Source organism: Elephas maximus, chromosome 19, assembly GCF_024166365.1.
Source record: "Elephas maximus indicus isolate mEleMax1 chromosome 19, mEleMax1 primary haplotype, whole genome shotgun sequence".
Taxonomy (NCBI): Eukaryota; Metazoa; Chordata; class Mammalia; order Proboscidea; family Elephantidae; genus Elephas; species Elephas maximus.
In genome coordinates, this window is record NC_064837.1 from 38,760,176 (window position 1) to 38,781,198 (window position 21,023).

Here is a 21,023-nt window from a genome sequence, read left to right on the forward strand (position 1 = left end):
ATTTTTCCTTCTGTGTCTACTCTTGAAAGATTTTGGTTTGATTTTATTGGCTTTCATGGGTTCCCTGGTAGATAGTAGCAGGTTTGCCTCCTTCATGGGCTTCAAATTTCTCCAACATTTTACTGATTCTCCTTATTCCTATGCATTATCAAGACTTGAAAGGTATTATTTCAGAAGACACCCAGAAAGGAAGCAACTTGCCTAGAATCACGTGGCAAGAAACAGGATCAGAAGTCACGAGTCCTTCATTCACTAAATTATATGATCTTCCTGGGGTTACCCTTTTAACATGCCTCTTGATCCCACCCTTTACTAGCCCATAGCCTGATTACCAGTTCCAATTTACCTTCAGATCATCAGGGATGAAGACTTTGCGAGCTTTCTTAATCATGGGCTGTGGTTTCAGTTCTTCCTCCGAGAACTTGCGTTTGCGAGGATCAAACATTTCCTGGCCAGGGATGCTGGAGAGGGCAAGGTCTGCTGGGTCTGGCTCATAACCCACCGGGACCTGGATGGTGTCAGGATCAATGGGACTCGGTGTATTGCGGTTTGCTGGCAACAGCTGACCTGGAACAACACAGGAGTTTTAATTCATGGACACTCTAAGGAGCCTCAGGAGGCAGCTACTTAATGATACTCCAAGGTGAGTGGCAAGAGTCTTCTACATTATCTTATTCACCCTCACTATATTCCTGAGAACTTAGCAGGCTGAGTATGGCTTTATTCATGTCACATCTGGCAAAACAGAGAGCCCCCCCCCACACATGTTCTCAGATGGGGGAGAGAGAAACTAAATTAAAAAATGCATGCATCTATTCCTTTGTAAACATATTCATGGAGCAGCAACTGTGTGCCAGGCATTCTCTACAAGGCACGATAGATAGAAATACATGATTTTGACCTTTGAAGTGTTTTTTAGGCTAGTCAGGGAGACAGACCATCCCTGACCAATAACTAGACAGTTAGGATATAGTGTAGGTTCTAGGAGGGAAGTAAGCATCACATGCTTTTAGAGCGTGGAGGGGAACAGTACCTGACCCAAGGGAGGTTAGGGAACCCTAGAAGTGACACTTGGCACAGTTGAGTCTTGAGACAAACAGTAACTATCAAAAAAGGCATTCCAGACACAGAGACAAGACAGAGGGTTGCATTTTTGAACACCCACAAGTAGTCCTGAGTAGCTGTAACACTGAGTCAGAGAACAAGATGGAATGGGGACAGGTGCAAGTGCAAGAGATGTATTACAGATTCAATTGTGTCCCCAAAAATGTGTGTCAAAGGGATCAAAATAGAGGGTCCTGGACAGAGCTGGAGAAAAATGTAGAGCAAAATTCCAAATCACAAAAAAAGGCCAGACCTACTGGCCTGACAGAGACTGGAAGAACCCCGAGATTATGGCCCCAGACACCCTTTTAGTTCAGTAATGAAGTGACTCCCCAGGTTCACCCTTCAGCCAAAGATTAAACAGGCCCATAAAACAAAACGAGACTAAAGGGGCACACCAGCCCAGGGGCAAGGACTAGAAGGCAGGAGGGGACAGGAAAGCTGGAAATAGGGAACCCAAGGTCAAGAAGGGAGAGTGTTGACGTTGTGGGGTTGTTAACCAGTGTCATAAAACAATACATATACTAACTGTTTAATGAGAAACTAGTTTGTTCTGTAAACCTTCATCTAAAGTACAATGAAAAAAAAATGTGCGTCAATTTGGCTAGACCAAGATTCCCAGTATTGTGTGGTTGTCCTCCATTTTGTAATCTGCTGTGATTGACTTATGTGTTGTAAATCTATATGCCTACAAGGAAGACCAGTGAATAGGACTATTATTCAACTTTACGCACCAACCACTAGGGCCAAAGATGAAAAAACAGAAGATTTTTATCAGCTGCTGCAGTCTGAAATTCATTGAACATGCAATCAAGATGCATTGATAATTACTGGCGATTAGAACACAAAAGTTGGAAACAAAGAAGAAGGATCAGTAGTTGGAAAATATGACCTTGGCGTTAGAAACAATGCCAGAGATCGAATGATAGAATTTTGCAAGACCAACGACTTCTTCATTGCAAATACCTTCTTTCACCAACATAAACGGTGGCTATACACATGGACCTCGCCAGATGGAGCACACAGAAATCAAATTGACGACATCTGTGGAAAGAGATGATGGAAAAGCTCGATATCATTAGTCAGAACAAGGCCAGGGGCTGACTGTGGAACAGACCATCATTTGCTCATATGTAAGTTCAATCTGAAACTGAAGAAAATTAAAGCAAGTCCACGAGAGCCAAAATATGACCTTGGGTGCATCCCACTTGAATTTAGAGACCATCTTTTTTTTTTTTTTTTTTTTGAAGAACAGATTTGACGCATTGAACACTAGTGACCGAAGACCAGATGTGTTGTGCAATGACATCAAGGACATCACACATGAAGAAAGCAAGAGGTCATTGAAAAGACAGGAAAGAAAGAAAAGACCAAGATGGATGTCAGAAGAGACTCTGAAACTTGCTCTCGAACGTCGAGCAGCTAAAGCAAAAGAAAGAATTGATGAAGCAAAAGAACTGAAAGGGCATCTCGAGAAGGCAAAGTAAAGTACTATAATGACATGCGCAAAGAGCTGGAGATGGAAAATCAAAAGGGAAGAACACGCTCGGCGTTTCTCAAGCTGAAAGAATTGAAGAAAAAATTCAAGCCTCAAGTTGCAATAGTGAAGGATTCTATGGGGAAAATATTAAATGACGCAGGAAGCATCAAAAGAAGATGGAAGGAATACACAGAGTCATCATACCAAAAAGAATTAGTTGATGTTCAACCATTTCAAGAGGTGGCATATGATCAGGAACCGATGGTACTGAAGGAAGAAGTCCAAGCTGCTCTGAAGGCACTGGCGAAAACAAGGCTTCCCAAATTGACGGAATATCAATTGAGATGTTTCAACAAACAGATGCAGCGTTGGAGGTGCTCACTCGTCTATGCCAAGAAATATGGAAGACAGCTTCTTGGCCAACTGACTGGAAGAGATCCGTATTTATGCCTATTCCCAAGAAAGGTGATCCAACAGAATATGGAAATTATAGAATAGTATCATTAATATCACACACAAGCAAAATTTTGCTGAAGATCATTCAAAAACAGCTGCAGCAGTATACTGACAGGGAACTGCCAGAAATTCAGGCCAGTTTCAGAAGAGGACGTGGAACCAGGAATATCATTGCCGATGTCAGATGGATCCTGGCTGAAAGCAGAGAATACCAGAAGGATGTTTACCTGTGTTTTATTGACTATGCAAAGGCATTCAACTGTATGGATCATAACAAATTATGGATAACATTGCGAAGAATGGGTATTCCAGAACACTTAATTGTGCTCATGAGGAACCCTTACATAGATCAAGAGGCAGTTGTTCGAACAGAACAAGAGGATACTGATTGGTTTAAAGTCAGGAAAGGTGTGTGTCAGCGTTGTATTCTTTCACCATACCTATTTAATCTGTATGCTGAGCAAATAATACAAGAAGCTGGACTATATGAAGAAGAATGGGGCATCAGGATCAGAGGAAGACTCATTAACAACCTGCGTTATGCAGATGACAGAACCTTGCTTGCTGAAAATGAAGAGGACTTGAAGCACTTACTAATAAAGATCAAAGACCACAGCCTTCAGTATGGATTGCACCTCAACATAAAGAAACAAAAATCCTCACAACTGGATCAATGAGCAACATCATGATAAACGGAGAAAAGACTGAAGTTGTCAAGGATTTCATTTTACTTGGATCCACAATCAACAGCCATGGAAGCAGCAGTCAAGAAATCAAAAGATGCACTGCATGGGGTAAATCTGCTGCAAAGGACCTCTTTAAAGTATTGAAGAGCAAAGATGTCACCTTGAAGACTAAGGCGCACTTGACCCAAGCCATGGTATTTTCAATCACATCATATGCACGTGAAAGCTGGACAATGAATAAGGAAGACCAAAGAAGAATTGATGCCTTCGAATTGCGCTGTTGGCGAAGAATATTGAATATACCATGGACTGCAAAAAGAACAAACAAATCTGTCTTAGAAGAAGTACAACCAGGATGCTCCTTAGAAGCAAGGATGGCGAGACTGCGTCTTACATACTTTGGACATGTTTTCAGGAGGGATCAGTCCCTGGAGAAGGACATCATGCTTGGCAGAGTACAGGGTCAGCGGAAAAGAGGAAGACCCTCAGCGAGGTGGATTGACACAGTGGCTGCAACAATGAGCTCAAGCATAACAACGATTGTAGGGATGGCTCAGGACCGGGCAGTGTTTTGTTCTGTTGTGCACAGGGTCGATATGAGTCAGAACTGACTTGACGGCACCAACAACAACATGATGTTAATGAAGAAGAATTCAATCTACAGGATTAGGCTGTACCTTGAGCCAATCTCTTTGAAATATAAAACAGAAGCAAGCAGAGAGAGGGACCATCTACCATCAAGAAAGAAGGGTTGGGAGTGGAGTGTGTCCTTTGGACTCAGGGTCCTTGCACTGAGAAACTCCTCGACCCAGGGGAAGATTGATGACAAGGACCTTCCCCCAGAGCCAACAGAAAGAGAAAGTCTTCCCCTGGAGCTGGCACCCTGAATTCGGACTTCCAGCCTCCTAGACTGTAAGAAAATAAATTTCTGTTTGTGAATGCCATCCACTTGCGGTATTTCTGTTATAGCAGCACTAGGTAACTAATAGAAGATATGATCAGGAAGGTGAGCAGTGAGCCTGTTAGAAAAGACCTGAAGGTCGGTGAAGGATTTTGTGCAGTGAAGTGACACACAGCCCTGAAATTTGGAAAGAAGACTCAGGCAGCATGATGAATGGACTGAAGGGGGCAAGGCTGGAGCCAGGAGATCAGATGCCATGCTGTTGTGATAATCCAAACACACATGAAGAGTGGCAGTGGAGACAGTGAGAAAGGGATAAGCTCAAGAAATATTTTAAAAATTGGAAAAGACAATGGCGACACCCCAACTTCCCCTTGAAACTCTACAGGTTGAACCACTGGAATGCATAAATGTTCAAAGAACAACAGTTTTATTCCATTTCTGATTATTTCGGGTGAAAATACATTTAACAACAGACCAAAATGTTTACATTGGGAGCTGTGAGTCTTAACTTTTCGTTTCATCTGAATTTTATAATTGCTCCTTTCACACGCAGAGAATAAATGAGACCATACAGCTTGGCTATGTTTGGCCCAGCTCCTCCTCTTCCTCACTGTCAGTGTAGGATAATGTGTGAAGTATCATTTAGGTTTCATTAAAACCTGGCCCAGGTTGAAGCATGAAGGCCACTGGTGTGGATTCTAGCTAAACTGTGAAATCAAGCTTGTGTTTTCTGGAAAGGCCCAGTGGGGAGCTTACAAAATGAATGCTCTGGGTGACCTTTTAGGTCGTAACTCTGCTTCGAGCTCTCTTTGTATCCTGGTTGCCAAAGAGGAAGAGATGGGCCCCTGAGGTGCTGGCAGAGGGTGGAGATTTCTCATTAGCCAAGCTGCAGCTCAGCTCCAGCTTCTAGAGACTGCTGAGCTCTGTACTGGATGGTGTCAGGCTAGATTTGATCTTATGCCTCTTGACATTGCCTCAGAAAACGAACCATATCTGAGCAAAACGGGGATTTTATTTTCCCTTTAGAAACTGGTCTTTGAACTTAATAACAAAGCTATCCAACACCCTCATCCCTAGAACAGCCATTCCATCACACACACACACTTGTGTACACGCGCGGACACACCCTTCTCCTATCCTCTGGCAGAATTTCTTAATTACTACTTTCCAAATCTAATTGCTCCAAGTTACTTCAAGTTCCTCCTTAGTACTTCAGTGTTCTGTTTACTACGCTATATTAAAAGCTTCTGCTTTGTTGCTGTATAATGTTCTTAAGATTTCCACACACATAGGCCTTCTCTACCTGGCTACATGATTATTCATGTGTTACCTATTTTATGCCCACCCCACTCCTCATCATGGTGCCTACTTCAAAGTTCAGCTTCTACAAAGAGTATTTCTCATTTAATGGCGGCCCTCTGAGGTGCTAGGCTCTGACATTCATTCATGGGCATTCTAACAATAACACTTTGCACTTAGGTAGAGCCTTTCTCTGCATTCTCTCTCTCTTGCCCTTTCTCCCACAGAAGTAGGTCAGCCCTACCTGCAGAATGGAGAGAGAAAACCTAACCAGACCATACAAGGTAAGTGGCTTCACTAGGATCAAACAGCAACAAGCAAAGGACCCAAGGCCAAGGAACAAAGTCAGGTCCCCTTCCTCCCCAAAGATACACTCTCACCATCTTATTTATTGATATTTTCTACCTAATTAACTCATTTTTTTCTCCTTTATCCCAAAATATCAATAGTGTCACTGGGCAATGGTGAACTTTATTATTTTTTGAAACCTTTTGTAGACTTTCAAATTTTAATACAAAAATTTTAAGTTTAAGAATGCATCATTCCATTAACTTTTTAAATTACCAAAAATCTTCACTGAAAAATTTCAACAAACGTGGAAACATGTCCAGAAATTAAAAGTCCCAGTTTTTGCTCCTGTCACCTCATTCCCCATCCTTCTCTTACTGCTCTTCCCAGAGGTGAAGACCCTTAACCTGGTGGGAACATCTCATATCTTGGTTTTCACATGGAGATAATTTAACCCAATAGGATTATACTACCCACACATCTTAAATTACTTTTTCAATATATCAGTAAGCCATATGCAATTTCCCATTAGTACAGAGCTATTTTGTTCTTTTTAAAGAGTGAATAACCATTACTGTCAAGTTGATTCCGACTCCTAACGATCCTATAGGGACAGAGTAGAGCGGTCCCACAGGGTTTCCAAGGCTGTAATCTTTACAGAAGTGGACTGCCACATCTTTCTCCTGCAGAGTGGCTGGTGGGTTCCAACCGCCAACCTTTCAGTTAGCAGATGAGTGATTAACTACTATGCCACCAGGGCTCCTTAAAGAGTGAATAGTACTCCATAATTAGGATGTATAAAAATTCATCACTCCCCAAATGATAGATTTTTAGGTTGTTTCAAGTTTTCTGTTTGTATATGTATCACTTTACACATATGTGAGTCTTTTTGTAGATGCAATTCCTCGTAGTGGGATCCTTCTTTCAGAGGGCATGTTCATTTTATATTTCTATATGTACTGACAAACTGTGCTCAAAAAATGTACCTATTTACACTTGCATAATTATGAGGGTACACATTTTCTCACAATAATTAAAAAATATAAATCTGATATGCACAAATATTGCTTGTTTTAATTTGCATTTCCCTAGTTACTAGTGAGACTGAACATCTTCGCACAAGCTTATTGAGTATTTATTTCTCCTCCTGGGTACCACCTCTTCATATCTTTTGTCCCTTTCTAAAGTGGGTTTTGTTTCTTCTTCATTTGTAAAAAGTCCTTCTACAAAGACCATTCATACTATTCTTTCATCTGTTTTATCTATAATGAATACTATCTCCCCGGCTGTCCTTTATTTTCAACTTTATGGAGTTTTGTTTGTTTGCTGCTATTCATAGGTTTTACATTGTAATGTAGTAATATCTATCAAACATAGCTTCTAACTTTGACGCCTTCTCTACCCCAAATTTCTCATTCCATTCCTGTTGTACTGAGATTTTTTTGTGTGTGATTTTTTTTTTTTTAATCAGAAATATATGTTGCAACAGAGAGTCCCTGATGGAACAGGAGAAAAGTGGGGTGCAGAACTCAAAATTCTAGTAAAAAGCCCAGCCTTAATGGTCTGACTGCGACTAGAGGAACTGCAGAAGACATGGCCCCGGACTCTTTGTTAACCCCAAACTAAAAGCATTCCCGAAGCCAACTCTTCAGACGAAGATTAGACTGGACTATAAGACATAAAATGATACTTGTGAAGAGCGTGCTTTTTAGCTCAAATAGATACATGAGACTAAATGGGCAGCTCCTGTTCGGAGGAGAGATGAGAAGGCAGAGAGGGACAGAAGCTGGCTGAATGGACACAGGAAATCCGGGGTAGAAAGGAGGAGCGTGCTGTCACATTATAAGGACAGCAACTAGGGTCACACAACAATGTGTGTATAAATTTTGTATGCGAAACTAACTTAAAGTATAAGCTTTTCACTTAAAGCACGATTAAAAAAAAAAAACCCGTAAAGTCAAAAAAAAAAAAAAGGAAATATGTGTTAAATGTTCTTATTGAAAGGACCCTGCAGTATTCTCTTGAATTTGTTAAGTCTGAGCATGGCGTTTACAGGGTGGGCAAGACCAATCCTAGGATAAAGCCTCCTCAGTTCGCTGGGGCATTGTTTTCTTCCTTCTAAAAGCATCTTGATGCAAGTCACTTCCATAAGGGCCACGGAGGATTTCTGGGGGAAAGGGTGGAACAAAAGGCTTACGGAAATCTGAAAAGAGATTAGAATATACCTTTAAACCCAAAGCTGGACTCCACTTTCGTCACAGATTAGGCATGAGTGAAATTCCAAGGAGTATCACTGCAGATGGGCTGTTTTCTTTGTCTTACGTACTTTAGTAAGAACTTAGTAGCTCGTGTTCAATTTGCTATTTAGCTACAGTCATCAGTGAATGGCATAGCAGCAATCTGTGTCCTTATCTCTTCTCAAGCCAATGGTTTATTTCTCTAATTTATGGCTACATCAAAGTCATAAATTATAGCTGTAGCTACTACTTAACCCTCAAGGCTAATTTCAATACCACGAACCTGCTGGCTGTGCTCCTTGTTCAGGCAGTTAAATAAAACAAAGCATTAGATTAGCAGCAGTGATACCAAAACACATAGCATATTCCAGTGTTATCACTGGTGAGCATGGCTAGCGGATGGATAGCACTCTCCATAAAGTAAGGCTGAGAAAAGGGAAAATGAGGAAAGGGCCAAAAGGTTCCTGATTAGGAGTGATGGGTGGAATTCTTTGTGATTCAAAGTTTGGTGGTCCCAGATCTTTCTCTCCTGCCCATCCGACCTCATCCCCATCACTAGCTTGTGGTACGTTTGCTCGCCATGGCCCCTGGACCTTAGCTGTTCAGAATTTGAGTTTGAAAGAGCATCTTTTACCTTCTTGGCGCCCCCTGCTTTCAGAAGAGAACCATCATCAAGGCTCAAGGCCTGCCTCCTTCACTACAAAACACCTCTGACCCTGAAAATCCCTTACATTACAAGGAGCCAACTATTCAGTGGTAGAATTCTTGCCTTCCACAGGTGTAGCCACCACCCATCTGTCACTGGAGGCTTGCATGTTGCTATGATGCTATGAAACATGCTATGAACATGTTTCAGCAGACCTTCAGACTAGGACGGAGTAGGAAGAAAGGCCTGGTGATCTAAAAAACCCCAAAAAATCAGCTGATAAAGACTGCCTTGTGCATGGGGTTACCATGGGCTAGTCCTGAAGGCAGCTAACAGCAGTGGTTAAGAGCTCAGGCTGCTAACCAAAAGTCGGCAGTTCAAATCCACTAGCTGTTCCTTGGAAACCCTATGGGGCTGTTCTACGCTATGCGTCAGAATCAACTCAACAGCAGTGGGTTTGTTTTTCTGCTTTAAGAACAACAACAATTAACACTATAGGCTCCAAAAAGGGTGATCATAGTGTGCACAGAGATTTAAAAACCCTCACAAATACATCCTAAAGGATATGGACTTTCTAGACTGAGGCCAGACTTGCAGGTCTCTATTCCAGTGGCAGGAACCTGCTATCTTGTCCAATGAGTATTCTGCAAATGCAGCTATATGCTAACGGCCAAAGGGCTCCCCCATCCCTCCACCTGTGTCCTGCTCCATGTGACTTTGCAGATCCAGGCAGAATCTACTTCTCCACCTCGTGAATCTGGACTGGCCTTGTGACTTGCACTGGCTCACAGATGTGGTAGAAATGACAGAGTGTCAATTCTGAGCCTGAGCCTAGAGAAGTTTTACATGTTTCTGCTTCTTCTCCCTTGCACTTCTGCCCTAACCATAATCATGTCCAGGCTAGCCTGCTGGAGGATGAAAGACCATGGAGTAGGCCAGTCTGCTGCTGTTGTTAGGTACCGTCAAATCGGCTCTGACTCATAGCGACCTTATGTATAACAGAATGAAGCACTGCATGGTCCTACGCCATTCTCTCAATTGTTGCTATGTTTGGGCCCACTGTTGTAGCCACCGTGTCAGTCCATCTCGTTGAGGGCCTCCCTCTTTTTCACTGAGGCCGACTTTACCAAACATGATGTCCTTCTCCAGCAACTGGTGCCTCTCGACGGCATGTCCAAAGTAAGTAAGACAAAGCCTCACTATCCTCACTTCTAAGGACGATTCTGGCTGTACTGCCTCCAAATCTGAGTTGTTTGTTCTTCTGGCAATCCATGGGCTATTCAATATTCTTCACTAATATCACAATTAAAAAAAAAAAAATCACAATTAGAATGTATCAGTTCTTCTTCAGTCTTCCTTTTTCATTGGCCAGTTTTCACACGCATATGAGGTGACTGAAAATACCATGGCTTGGGTCAGGCATACCTTGGTCATCAAAGTGACATCTTTGCTTCTTAAGATTTTAAAGAGATTTTTTGCCGCAGATTTGCCCAATGCAATACATCATTTGATTTCTTGATTGCTGCTTCTATGGGCATTGATTATTGATAGAAGTAGAATGAAATCCTTGACAACTTCAAGATGAGCCTAAATCACCTATCCTCTACATTTGTGAGTAATTCTAGCCAAGATCAGCCAAATCACCTGACCAACCCATTGCAATTTCAAATGAGTGAACAATAAACCCTTACTGTTATATGATACTTCATCTTTGTGGTTGTTGGTAAACCTTACTGAGGCAACAGATGGCTGATAAACTGAGCTACTAGGGGGATGCTTATACGATAACGTTAACATTATAGCAGGATTTAAAATTCTTCAGGGTAGTGATTAAACTGTGAAGTAATTCAGATGTGGGTTTGAATTCTGATTCTTGTTTTCTGTATGTTATAGACTTGGGCATTTGTGACTAAAGGACCAGAAAGAAATACCCCCCAAATCCTAGGAAGATCTGTTTTGGGGAACAGGGACAATTGGCAATTTTTCCTTTTTTTTACCTTCCTCTCTGAGTTTGTTTCCTCATCTGCAAATACAGGTTACTATACTATACTATGGAAACCCTGGTGGTTAAGTGCTACAGCTGCTAGCCAAAAGGTCAGCAGTTCAAATCCATCAGGTGTTCCTTGGAAACTCTATGGGGCACTTCTACTCTGTCCTGTAGGGTCCCTATGAGTTGGAATTGACTTGTTGGCACACAACAACAACAACATACCTGCCTCATGGGATTATGTGAGAAAAGACTGAGGCAACCACATGAAAACCCTCCCAAGCCTTTCCATTGCCATGTGTAATACAATACAAGCTTCCTCATGCTTGGCCACTGTGCCTTCTGTCTGTTCTTCACATACCCCAAGCTTCATCCCACCCAGACCTTTGTACTTAGTATTTTCTCTACCTGAAACACTCTCCCCTGCTTTCCGCCTGCCTGGTCCTCTTGCACCATTTAGGGGCCACCATGAGTCAGAACTGACCACAACAATAAATACCACCTCAAGTGCCATCTCCTCTGATCCTCTGCCCCCATCACTGCCTATCAAACCACTGTCTGATTTACTTTACAGTATTTCCCTCTGTCCAAAATAATCTTGCTTATTTGTTTAATATTTACTGGTGACCTCCCTCCACTACCGTGCACACTCCTTGTGACAGGGACCTTGTCTCGCTCACTGTGTCCTCACGCTCAGTACAAATTATTGTGTAACCAGATCCTAACCAGCACTGTTTTGAGGATCCTGCAGTATTTTTTCTTTTTATTTCTTATATTTTGCAAGTTGTCTGTAAGGAGTGTCTTTCATTTTCAGAATCAGGAAATAAACATTTAAAAAAAAATAGACTTTGCTTCGCTTTGCACATATATGTTTCAGGAGACTATGTTAAATGCTGCTGAGGATAGATCTATTAAAGCTTCTAGAAAGGAAGAAGAGGAGAGGGGAGGGGGGAAGGAAATGAGGAGGAGGAAGAAAAGGGAAAAGGGAGAAGAAAAAGAAATGCATTGCTCTGTGTGTATGTGTGTGTTTACCCCATTTGGGACTGCAATTCACTGACAGACCAACCTGGCCCTGACTCAAGGCTTCAGGTCCAAAAGGACACATCTGCTGCCTCTCTCTCAATGTCCACCGAGAGTGGACTGGGTATTGGCATGGGGACGAAGGAAACAAATAGAGGGAAAGAAGAATTAAGAAGTTAAAGAAGGAATAAGAGAATGAATGAAAGAAAAAATGAAGTGAAGGAAAGAATAAAGAAAGGGAATATGGAAGGAAAGAAGGACATAAAGAGGAAGAGGAAGGAATGAAGAGAAAGGAAGAAAAAGAAAAGGCTTGGCCAAAGAGTAAATTGGAAAGCCTCCTGGATCAAGCAGCTGGAATAGTCTATCATATGTAACAATCTGTCATCATAGGTAATAATCTGTCAAAATTGTAATGATTTTCAAGAGTCCTAAGCCTTACACTGTTCTTAAAGGCAAAAGAAAAACAAACACATCACATATACACAGGCATATACACGTATTCACACACTTCCTCTGTGCCCAATTCAGACAATACGCTCAGTAAATGCTCACTATACAACTGCAGAACAAATATACCAAAAAACTCGCTATCGAGATCCCTTTAACCTAAGCAGCTCTTATCCAACAACTCTTCTCAGCCAGTAACAGGCTGTCAACAGAAATACAAATAAAGCGTGATCCCCAAAAGCCAGTTCAATTCTTTGTGTGTAAACATTAGGGCATGGGGTTGTCCATTACTGTTTACTGAGATGATGAAGGAAATTCAAGTCCTGCACACCAGTAGGCAGGCATCCCCAGCCCGCTGAATAACAATATTAGTGTTATTGAACTGGGTCAAGCCCTTACTATTCACCACGCCCTTAGGACGTACCATATTTTAATGCCAAGTAACGTGCACCTTCTACATTTGTTTGTCAACTGCGCTCTCCTCCGTTTAAAAAAAAATAAGCATAGCGGTGCTTACGAAAACACCTCATGGGGGGAAAACAAATGTAGAAGGCATGCGGTATGTTTGTCAAAATACACTATTACCGCATTTAATTCTCACAATAACTGTATGTAGGTGGAACTATTATTATCCCTATTTTCCTACTGTGGAAATGAAGAAATAGAACACATTCAAGAAAAGCTCAGAACTGGTAAATAATTTGCCCAAAGTCACTCAACCAGCAGATGGCAAAACAGAGACTCACTTCCCGATCTTTCTGACTCTAAAACACACATTGTTCATCATATGCAAAGGCATGCAAATGGCTAATGCGCCTGGCTGCTAACCAAAAGGTTGGTGGTCCCAATCTACCCAAAGATGCCTCAAAAGAAAGACCTGGCAATCTACTGAAAAACCAGCCACTGAAAACCCTAGGAAGCACGGTTCTACTCTGACACACATGGGGTTGCCATGAGCTGGAACTGACTCAAAGGCAGCTGGTTTTTTCCATCATGCAAAGGCCCCAGCCATAGCGGCTGGGCAGCCTAACTCTGCCTGAAGGGAAAGCAAGGGATCTAGTGCTCTCTGAGCGAGAACCCTACGTCAAGTGATAGTTAAGGATATGTGTCAACTTGGCTAGGCCATGACTGTCAGTGGTTTGGCAGATATTATGTAATCATCTTCCATTTTGTGATCTGATGGAAGCAGCCCTTCAGTTGAAAGGGAGTTTCCTTGGGGGTGTAGCCTACATCCAACATATATAGAAGCTCTGGCAAAGCTTCCCCTCTCTGGCCCTGCATCTGACTCATCATCCTCTGACCTCCCGTTCTTGGCATGTGAGCCAGAGCTTGCCATCTGACCTGCAGATTTTGAGATTCACCAGCTCCTGCGGCCTCTGCAGCCCCGTAAGCCAACAGCCTGCTGTCTGATCTGCCAATTTTGGGTTCGTCAGCCTCTGCAACCATGTGAGTCACTGGTTTTGCTCCTCTAGAGAACCCAGCTGCTTAGTTACCTAGTGCCACTAAAACAGAAATATCACCAGTGAATGGCTTTAACAAAGAGAAATTTATTTTCTCACAGTCTAGTAGGCTACAAGTCCAAATTCAGGATGTCGGCTCCAGGAGAAGGCTTTCTCTCTCTGTTGAGTCTGGAGGAAAGCCCATGTCATCAACCTTCCCTTGGTCTAGGAGCTTCTCTGCGCAGGAACCCCAGGTCCAAAGGACACGCTGTGTTCCCAGCACTGCTTTCTTGGTGGTATGATGTCGCCATGCCTCTCTGCTCACTTCCCTCTTTTATATCTCAAAAGAGATTGACTTAAGACACTACCTAATCTTGTAGATCTCAGTAATATAACTGCCCACTAATCCATCTCATTTCATCATACTGATAGGATTTACAATACATAGGGAAATCAAATCACATCAGATGACAAAATAGTAGATGACCATGCAATACTGGGAATCATGACCTAGCCAAGTTGACAGATATTTTGGGGACACAATTCAATCCATGACACCAGCCTAAGACAGAGCCTGATGTGCAACATCCCACTGAACCATCACACCTTCCCACAAAGGAGGCATTGTGTCTTACATTTTAAGGAAGAGGAAATGGAGGGTCAGAGAGACGGAACCACCTGCATAAAGTCACACAGCTAGAAAGCTGGGGCAAGGTCGGGTGGAGGTCAGTCTCTAGTCCACTTGACCCAGAGCCCATGTCCTTTCTGCCCCACCTCACCCTCCTCCAAACCCACAAGGGGAGGAAAGGAAAGAAAAGGGGAAGATGGAGACCTCAAGAGATGGTCTGTGAAAGAGGCAGGTGTAACTTCCTGTCCTGACAAAAGCCCCCAGGAAGCTGCAGATCTCCAACTGCAGGGGAAACAGGCAGAAAGGCAGCCAGCCTCCCTAATTCCTTTTCCTCTCGCCTGTCATTTCTCCCCATCCCCACCCATCACTCCTTCTACTTCAGTCCTCCTGAATGGCAAGCTTGTGCCCAGAGCACACCTGCATTTGATGAAGCAAAGAGGCTGAGGATTCCTGGCAGAAATGGTGTCTAATACACTCCTACCTGAATGTGAGGTTGGCTCCAAAGGCCACTAAGTGGGGGTGGCGTGTTCTGTTTTCATACACTTAAATTATTTGTATGTCAATTAATGCTTGGTTGTATTTGGGCAGAGACTCTGGGAGGTGAAAATGGTTAAGCACTTAGCAGCTAACTGAAAGGTTGGAGGTTTGCCTCCGAGGCACCTCAGAAGAAAGGCCTGGCGATCTAATTCTGAAAAACCAGCCACTGAAAACCCTATAGAGCACAATTCTGCTTTGATACACATGGGGTTGGAGTCTACTCGACTGCAACTGTTTTTGGGGGGTTTAGGCAAAGATACACAGTTGGAACACTGTTATAAGGCTCCCCCTCTGGACTTGGCCCTGGCACTCAGCCCCTGATCTGTCTGTAGGAGGTAGCATGGTTTATCAGAAAGCCTAGACAGACTTAGGATTCATCATGGCTTTGACCCTCAATAGCCTGGTCGCCTAGGATCAGCCACTCCACTGCTCACAGCCTCTGTTCCCTTGTCTGTGAAGTAGGGGAGATAACACTTCCTTCTCAGGGCTGGATGAAACAGACTGCGTGTGAAGGCCTGTGAGGAGGAACTGAGTTCAGACCTTACTTCCGTCCTCTCCCCAGCTCCCATTCTCCTATAGCTGCAGCCCAAGCAAAGCCTGTTAAGCATGACCAAATGTGACCCCAGGCCCAGGGCAAGCAATTTGCCCTGGGGTTGTGCATCAGGACTCAAAGTATCCCTGACTTGACTTGGCAGCTTCTAACGTGGCAGGAGCTTGGATTAGCTGAACAAAGCCTCTCATTCCAATGGTGCTTATCATCACACTCCTTGTATGACCCACAGTGTCAGCAAGAACACTGCCTCCTGGAGCTGGCTGAGGGGGTGAGGCCATAGGTGCTCCTGATCGCAGCCTGTTCACAGTCGGATAAAGAGGAGGAGAAAGGACGGTCCAGCCAGTGGTCATGCACGTATGTTTTCAGAACATCCACTGGCCCTCACCATTGCTGCTGAGAGTGCGACGGGGTGCCCTCTAGCTCCTGCGCCCAGCCAGTGGGGCCAGCATGTGGCAAACTGAAGATTGGGCACATGCTGCTCTGTGTCCACATGGCTGTCACAGCACCTTGGGGTGCAGAGGAATAACATGCTGGCAGAAATGAACTTGCAGGGTCAGAAACCAAGGCCTGGATGAGGTATATTTCAGATTCTGCAACACCAGTCCTCTGAGGTGGGGATGAGGGGTCACACGTGGGAAACAAGAGGCACTGTCCTCCTCTTCCACCCCACTCACATCCCTTCCCCCCATTCCATCCCAATGTCAGGGGACTAGGGAAGGAGGAGAGGATGCCTCCTCACTTCCTCTCAACACTTGTGGGGAAAGGATGGTGGTGTTAGATGTGGGAAATGGGACGTTAAGTCCCAGCCAAATGCTGCCTAGCTCAAAGTCTTCAAGTGGTTTGGTGCTTCAGTTATGTCTTCTGAGAGAGTAGAGGTCCAATCCTTCCCAGGCTGCCATGTGACAGTGGAGCTAATAAGAATGACCATTGTAAGCCTCCCTGCAGCTCCACGCACTGGAGGACATGTGGATGGTTCAACTGGAGACTGAAGTCCAGCGTTGGCCTCACCAGCCCGTCCTCCAAGTGTCCCCTACGGAGCACACGGGTGGGGATGACCGTCAAGACCACAGCTTTCCAAAGAGGAGCTGTAACAGGGAAGGGGGGGTTCTACTTTCATTAACACCCTGCATCTGGGTCCACTTGACTGTCCCCCACAACGACCCTGTGAAGTAGGTCACGCAAAATGGGTGCCTTTTACCTAGGAAAAACCTGAGCCACTAAGCAATTTACCTAGGTTCGCCCAGGATGGGGCTACCATCTTCTCAAGCAGAGACAACAAGCTGTCGTTAACCTGATGTCTATTTTCAGTGGCTCTTTCGATTTTTAATGACAATATGCACCGCTTCGGTCAGCACCACCTAGGCCTCTGGAGTACCTTTAATAGTCTGCATTGGTGAAAATGTGCAGGCCTAGCTGTATGAAACCCGCAGTTTTCAAAGTGCTGCCATGGCCAGTTATTAAACTGACTATTCTCCCTGGGCTATATGATTTTTTTTTTTTTAGAGGAGAGAGTGAAGCAGGAGACTAGGTAAGTGAAATTGCTTGCTGATATTCACTGTGAACCCAGGAACCAACCGCAAACAAACAGCCCACACCCTCCCTGAGCACCAGCCCAAAGCAAGCCAAACGCTGGGAGGAAAACAGGATTGTTTTAAAATCTGAGTTTCCGGATGAACACGAATAGGATTCAGGTTATGTCTGTGCTTCTGTGGCTTCTCACGGACAGCCACAAAGATTCTTTGCTGCATGAGTTTCCAAGTTCAGCACCCAAAAGTCAACATGCTTTCCCAGAGCCTCCTTGCCTTGGTTCCTGGCCAGCATTCTCTGTAACTCTCTTGCACCAAAGTTCACAGAGAGCCCTGGACGGCTCTGGGGGCTGCTGGGGGGGGGCCTCAGTCTCACTGTCTTCTCTGAGCTAACGTGTTTCGGCTAAACTCCTCTCCAATCTCCAACCTACCATCGGCCTATCCTCCAGGACTCCTCCTGCCTGGGAACTATTTCTCCATTCTCTCCAAAGGTCTCATCAGTTACGGGAACCTTGGAGAGCTTCTCTGCTCTCAGTTTGCCCACCCCGTTAATAAGGGGGTGAGAGCGTAGAACGATATTAAAGGCTTCTTTCAGCTCTAGCACTAAACCCTCATTTGAGTTCAGTTGAGGTTTTCCTCTGTGTTTCAGATCCAGGCCGTACCTCTAGGGACTTAGACAACCGCAATACCTTCCTAAGTGGACTCTCTGCCACCTGTACCCACATTTGCCAACCACAGCTAGGTTGTTTTTCCTGGAACATCTCTATCATGATCAAAGGTAGCCAATGGCTTCCCACTGGCTCCCAGTGCCAAGCTTCTTGTCTGGTAGTCAAAGACCTCCACAGGTAGACACAATGCTCCCATCTTGTATCTAAAATATTCTCCTGTATTCTCTGCTCAAGCCAAGCTGGTTTGCCTTATTTTCTGGACATTCTTGCATTACACCTTCTGCACCACGCTTGTCCTACCATCCGTTGAGGTCTAATTCACACCCTCTTACTTCTGACTGGCCCAGTGCTGACGTTTCCCTCAAACTTGATGTCTGTACCATTTGAAACATACCATATACCAAACCAACCAAACCAAACCTATTGCTGTTGAGTTGATTCCAACTCATAGCAAACCTACAGAGCAGAGTAGAACTGCCCCATAGAGTTTCCAAGGAGTGCCTGGTAGATTCAAACTGCTGACCTTTTGGTTAGCAGCATATACCAGTCTAGAATTTTTAAAAGGCTGACTCTATAACTTTCAAGCAATTATCTACTAAGAGATGGGAAACCTTTCCAAGACAAAAGCCACATTAATTTCTTACACACAAGATGATTAATAAAGACTTGTTGATTAAAACATTCATTTGCTTAACAAGCATGTACTGAGCACCTACTATGGGCTAGGCTCTGAGAATATATAAACAGAATCCAAACTCTGGGAGCATACAGTCTGTAGGTGGAGTATAGGGTGCTAAGTGCTATGGGAGAGCTCTGACCCGCCACCACTCACACAGCTACCACTAGTTCAGTTCAAAGTGTGCTCAATGATCCTGGTTCTGGGCAGGGGCGCAGGGCATTGGGAAAGGCTTTTCAGAGGGAACTGGCATCCCAACAGTCTTGCAATTGGCCAGGCAAGTAAAGGGGAAAAGGATGATTGAGGCAGAGAGAATAGAATATATGAAAGCACAAAGGTGTGAGAGAATTCATGGGCCTGTCAGAGAACTGAAAACAGCTGGTGTAACTGGAGCTTAGGGGCAAGAAGAGGGATAGTTAAGAGTTAAGGCCAGACAAAGATGTGCCTTAGATGTTCAGGTTTTATCTTCAAAGGAATGGGGAACAATTGATGGAATTAGAACAAGGGAGGCACTACTTGATCACATGATTCAAAAGATTGCTATGGCAACCGAGGGGAACAGTGTCAATGGCTAACTGGATACCGGGGAAAAGAGAGAGAGAGAGGCAAGATTCACTCTAGGTTTCTGGCTTGGACAGCTAGACAGGAAGTGTCAGCACTCACTCAAATGCGGAATACAATGGATTAAGTAGAGGGTCAGTGAAAAAAGAAGAAGACCCTGAACGAGATGGATTGACACAGTGGTGGCAACAATGAGCTTGAACATACGTACTATTGTGAGGATGTCACAGGACTAGGCAGCTTTTCATTCTGTTATACCCAGGGTCACTATGAGTCAGCGCTGACTTGATGGCACCTAACAACAACAAGCAGATCTGAAGGAAAAGACATCTGATTGTGGATCAACTGAGCTTAAAGTGTCTGTTGAATCCACGTGAAGCTTCATGTGTGGGTCTGGACCAGAAGGGTTATGTCAACTGGAGATACAGTTTTAGTCATCTTGAGATCTCCCTGATAAAGAATACAGAGCAAAAAGATAACCAAAGAAAAGGCCCTGGGAAAACACTGATATTTTAGGGATAAGTAGAAGATGACGACCGGGTGAGGAATACTTAGGAGAAGCCAGAAAGGTAGGAGGTAAACCAGTTCTTGGGAAAGCTAGTAAAATGGGACTGACCAAAGAGGTGGTTCTCCTAATTATACTGTTAATCCCTCTTGGCAGACCCTGTGCTGCCTAACCAAGGAGCTTCACTATTACCTCCATTAAACAAATGAGAAAAAATAAGACCAGACAAATGAAGTAACTTGCTCAAGGGCAAATAGCTGGTGAGTTGGAGGACCCTACATTTGAATTAGAGCTATGCAACTGCAACGCCCTCACTTTCTATCTACATTTCCACCCCCACCCATACAAGTTAGCAATGGCAACAAAGGCACTATGAATGCAAGAAGTGTCAAGCAGTTTCTCTCAAGCAACACTCATCTGGCCCCTGTATATGTCAGGAATCTTGAGGTTCTTATATGCTTCTTGGGACATTACATGTCTACTTTTCATTCTCCATGAGAGTATTTTGTCAGCTGCACTTGTAAGACCACGTCTTGTTGTGTCTAGCAATGCAGCCTAATAGAGGTATTTTCCTTGGTTGTCTATTGCATCTAATGCCTAGTTAATGTTCCCACAGGATCTTGTTATGTTTTGGTCTGGACAGTGTGTTTTTGGGAGGTGTAGGCTATGGAGGTAGGGAAGATGGTAGCTGAAAATGCCTGTAGAGATAGCCTCTGTGGTCTATAATCAACAATGTCTGTGCCAAAGACTGTGTAAGTAACATAGAATAGGTACATTCTCTTCCCATTAGTTAATGATAATTCTGAAAGGTTACTAAATAGGTGTTGCTAAGCAATAGAAGCTGCCTAGGGGGGTGTATGCCAAGTCGGGGATATGGGTTTTTTTGTGGGCTGGAAGTGGAGTCAACTTAATTCAATGGAGTGAGCCGGTACCTAAACAAGATGGATTTTGTCCCCCAGCATCTCATTTAGGGTGAGGTTCACCACAAGCAACCTCCTAATGCTGCCAGCCTTTGAAGGTGCTGCTGGGTACTTCAGCATGTGCTTCATGTAAGTATTCATTGTACCAGTCTTGTTACTGCCTGACTAGTATATACCTTTGTGATGATGTATCACGGGAGGAACTCTATTATAAGAGAGTGACATCTAGGCAGAGAGAAAGGGAAGGCTGTAGAGCAGCATATATGCTTCCCAGCTCTTTGTAATCTGAATCAGCCTTCACTGAGCATGCATCTAATTTTTTTTATGTTCCGACGCAAGCCAAGACTTGAGAAAAGTGATAAAGTCTGATTTTCTCAAATAAATTTAAGTCCCACACAGGAGGAAAATTGCCAAACAGCCACAGATTTGACAAGCAATAAAAATGACAGGGTTTAT

At 43.8% G+C, this 21,023-nt stretch overlaps 1 protein-coding gene across 2 annotated transcripts in view; it reads right to left on the reverse strand.

Annotated features, from left to right (window-relative positions):
- HLF (HLF transcription factor, PAR bZIP family member) overlaps positions 1–21,023 on the reverse strand; it is a 64,314-nt gene that overhangs the window by 10,003 nt on the left and 33,288 nt on the right. For both annotated transcript variants that reach the window (XM_049861133.1, XM_049861134.1), the window contains exon 3: positions 347–567. In XM_049861133.1, coding sequence (XP_049717090.1) covers positions 347–567 — 221 coding nt within the window. The remainder of the gene's footprint in view (positions 1–346; positions 568–21,023) is intronic.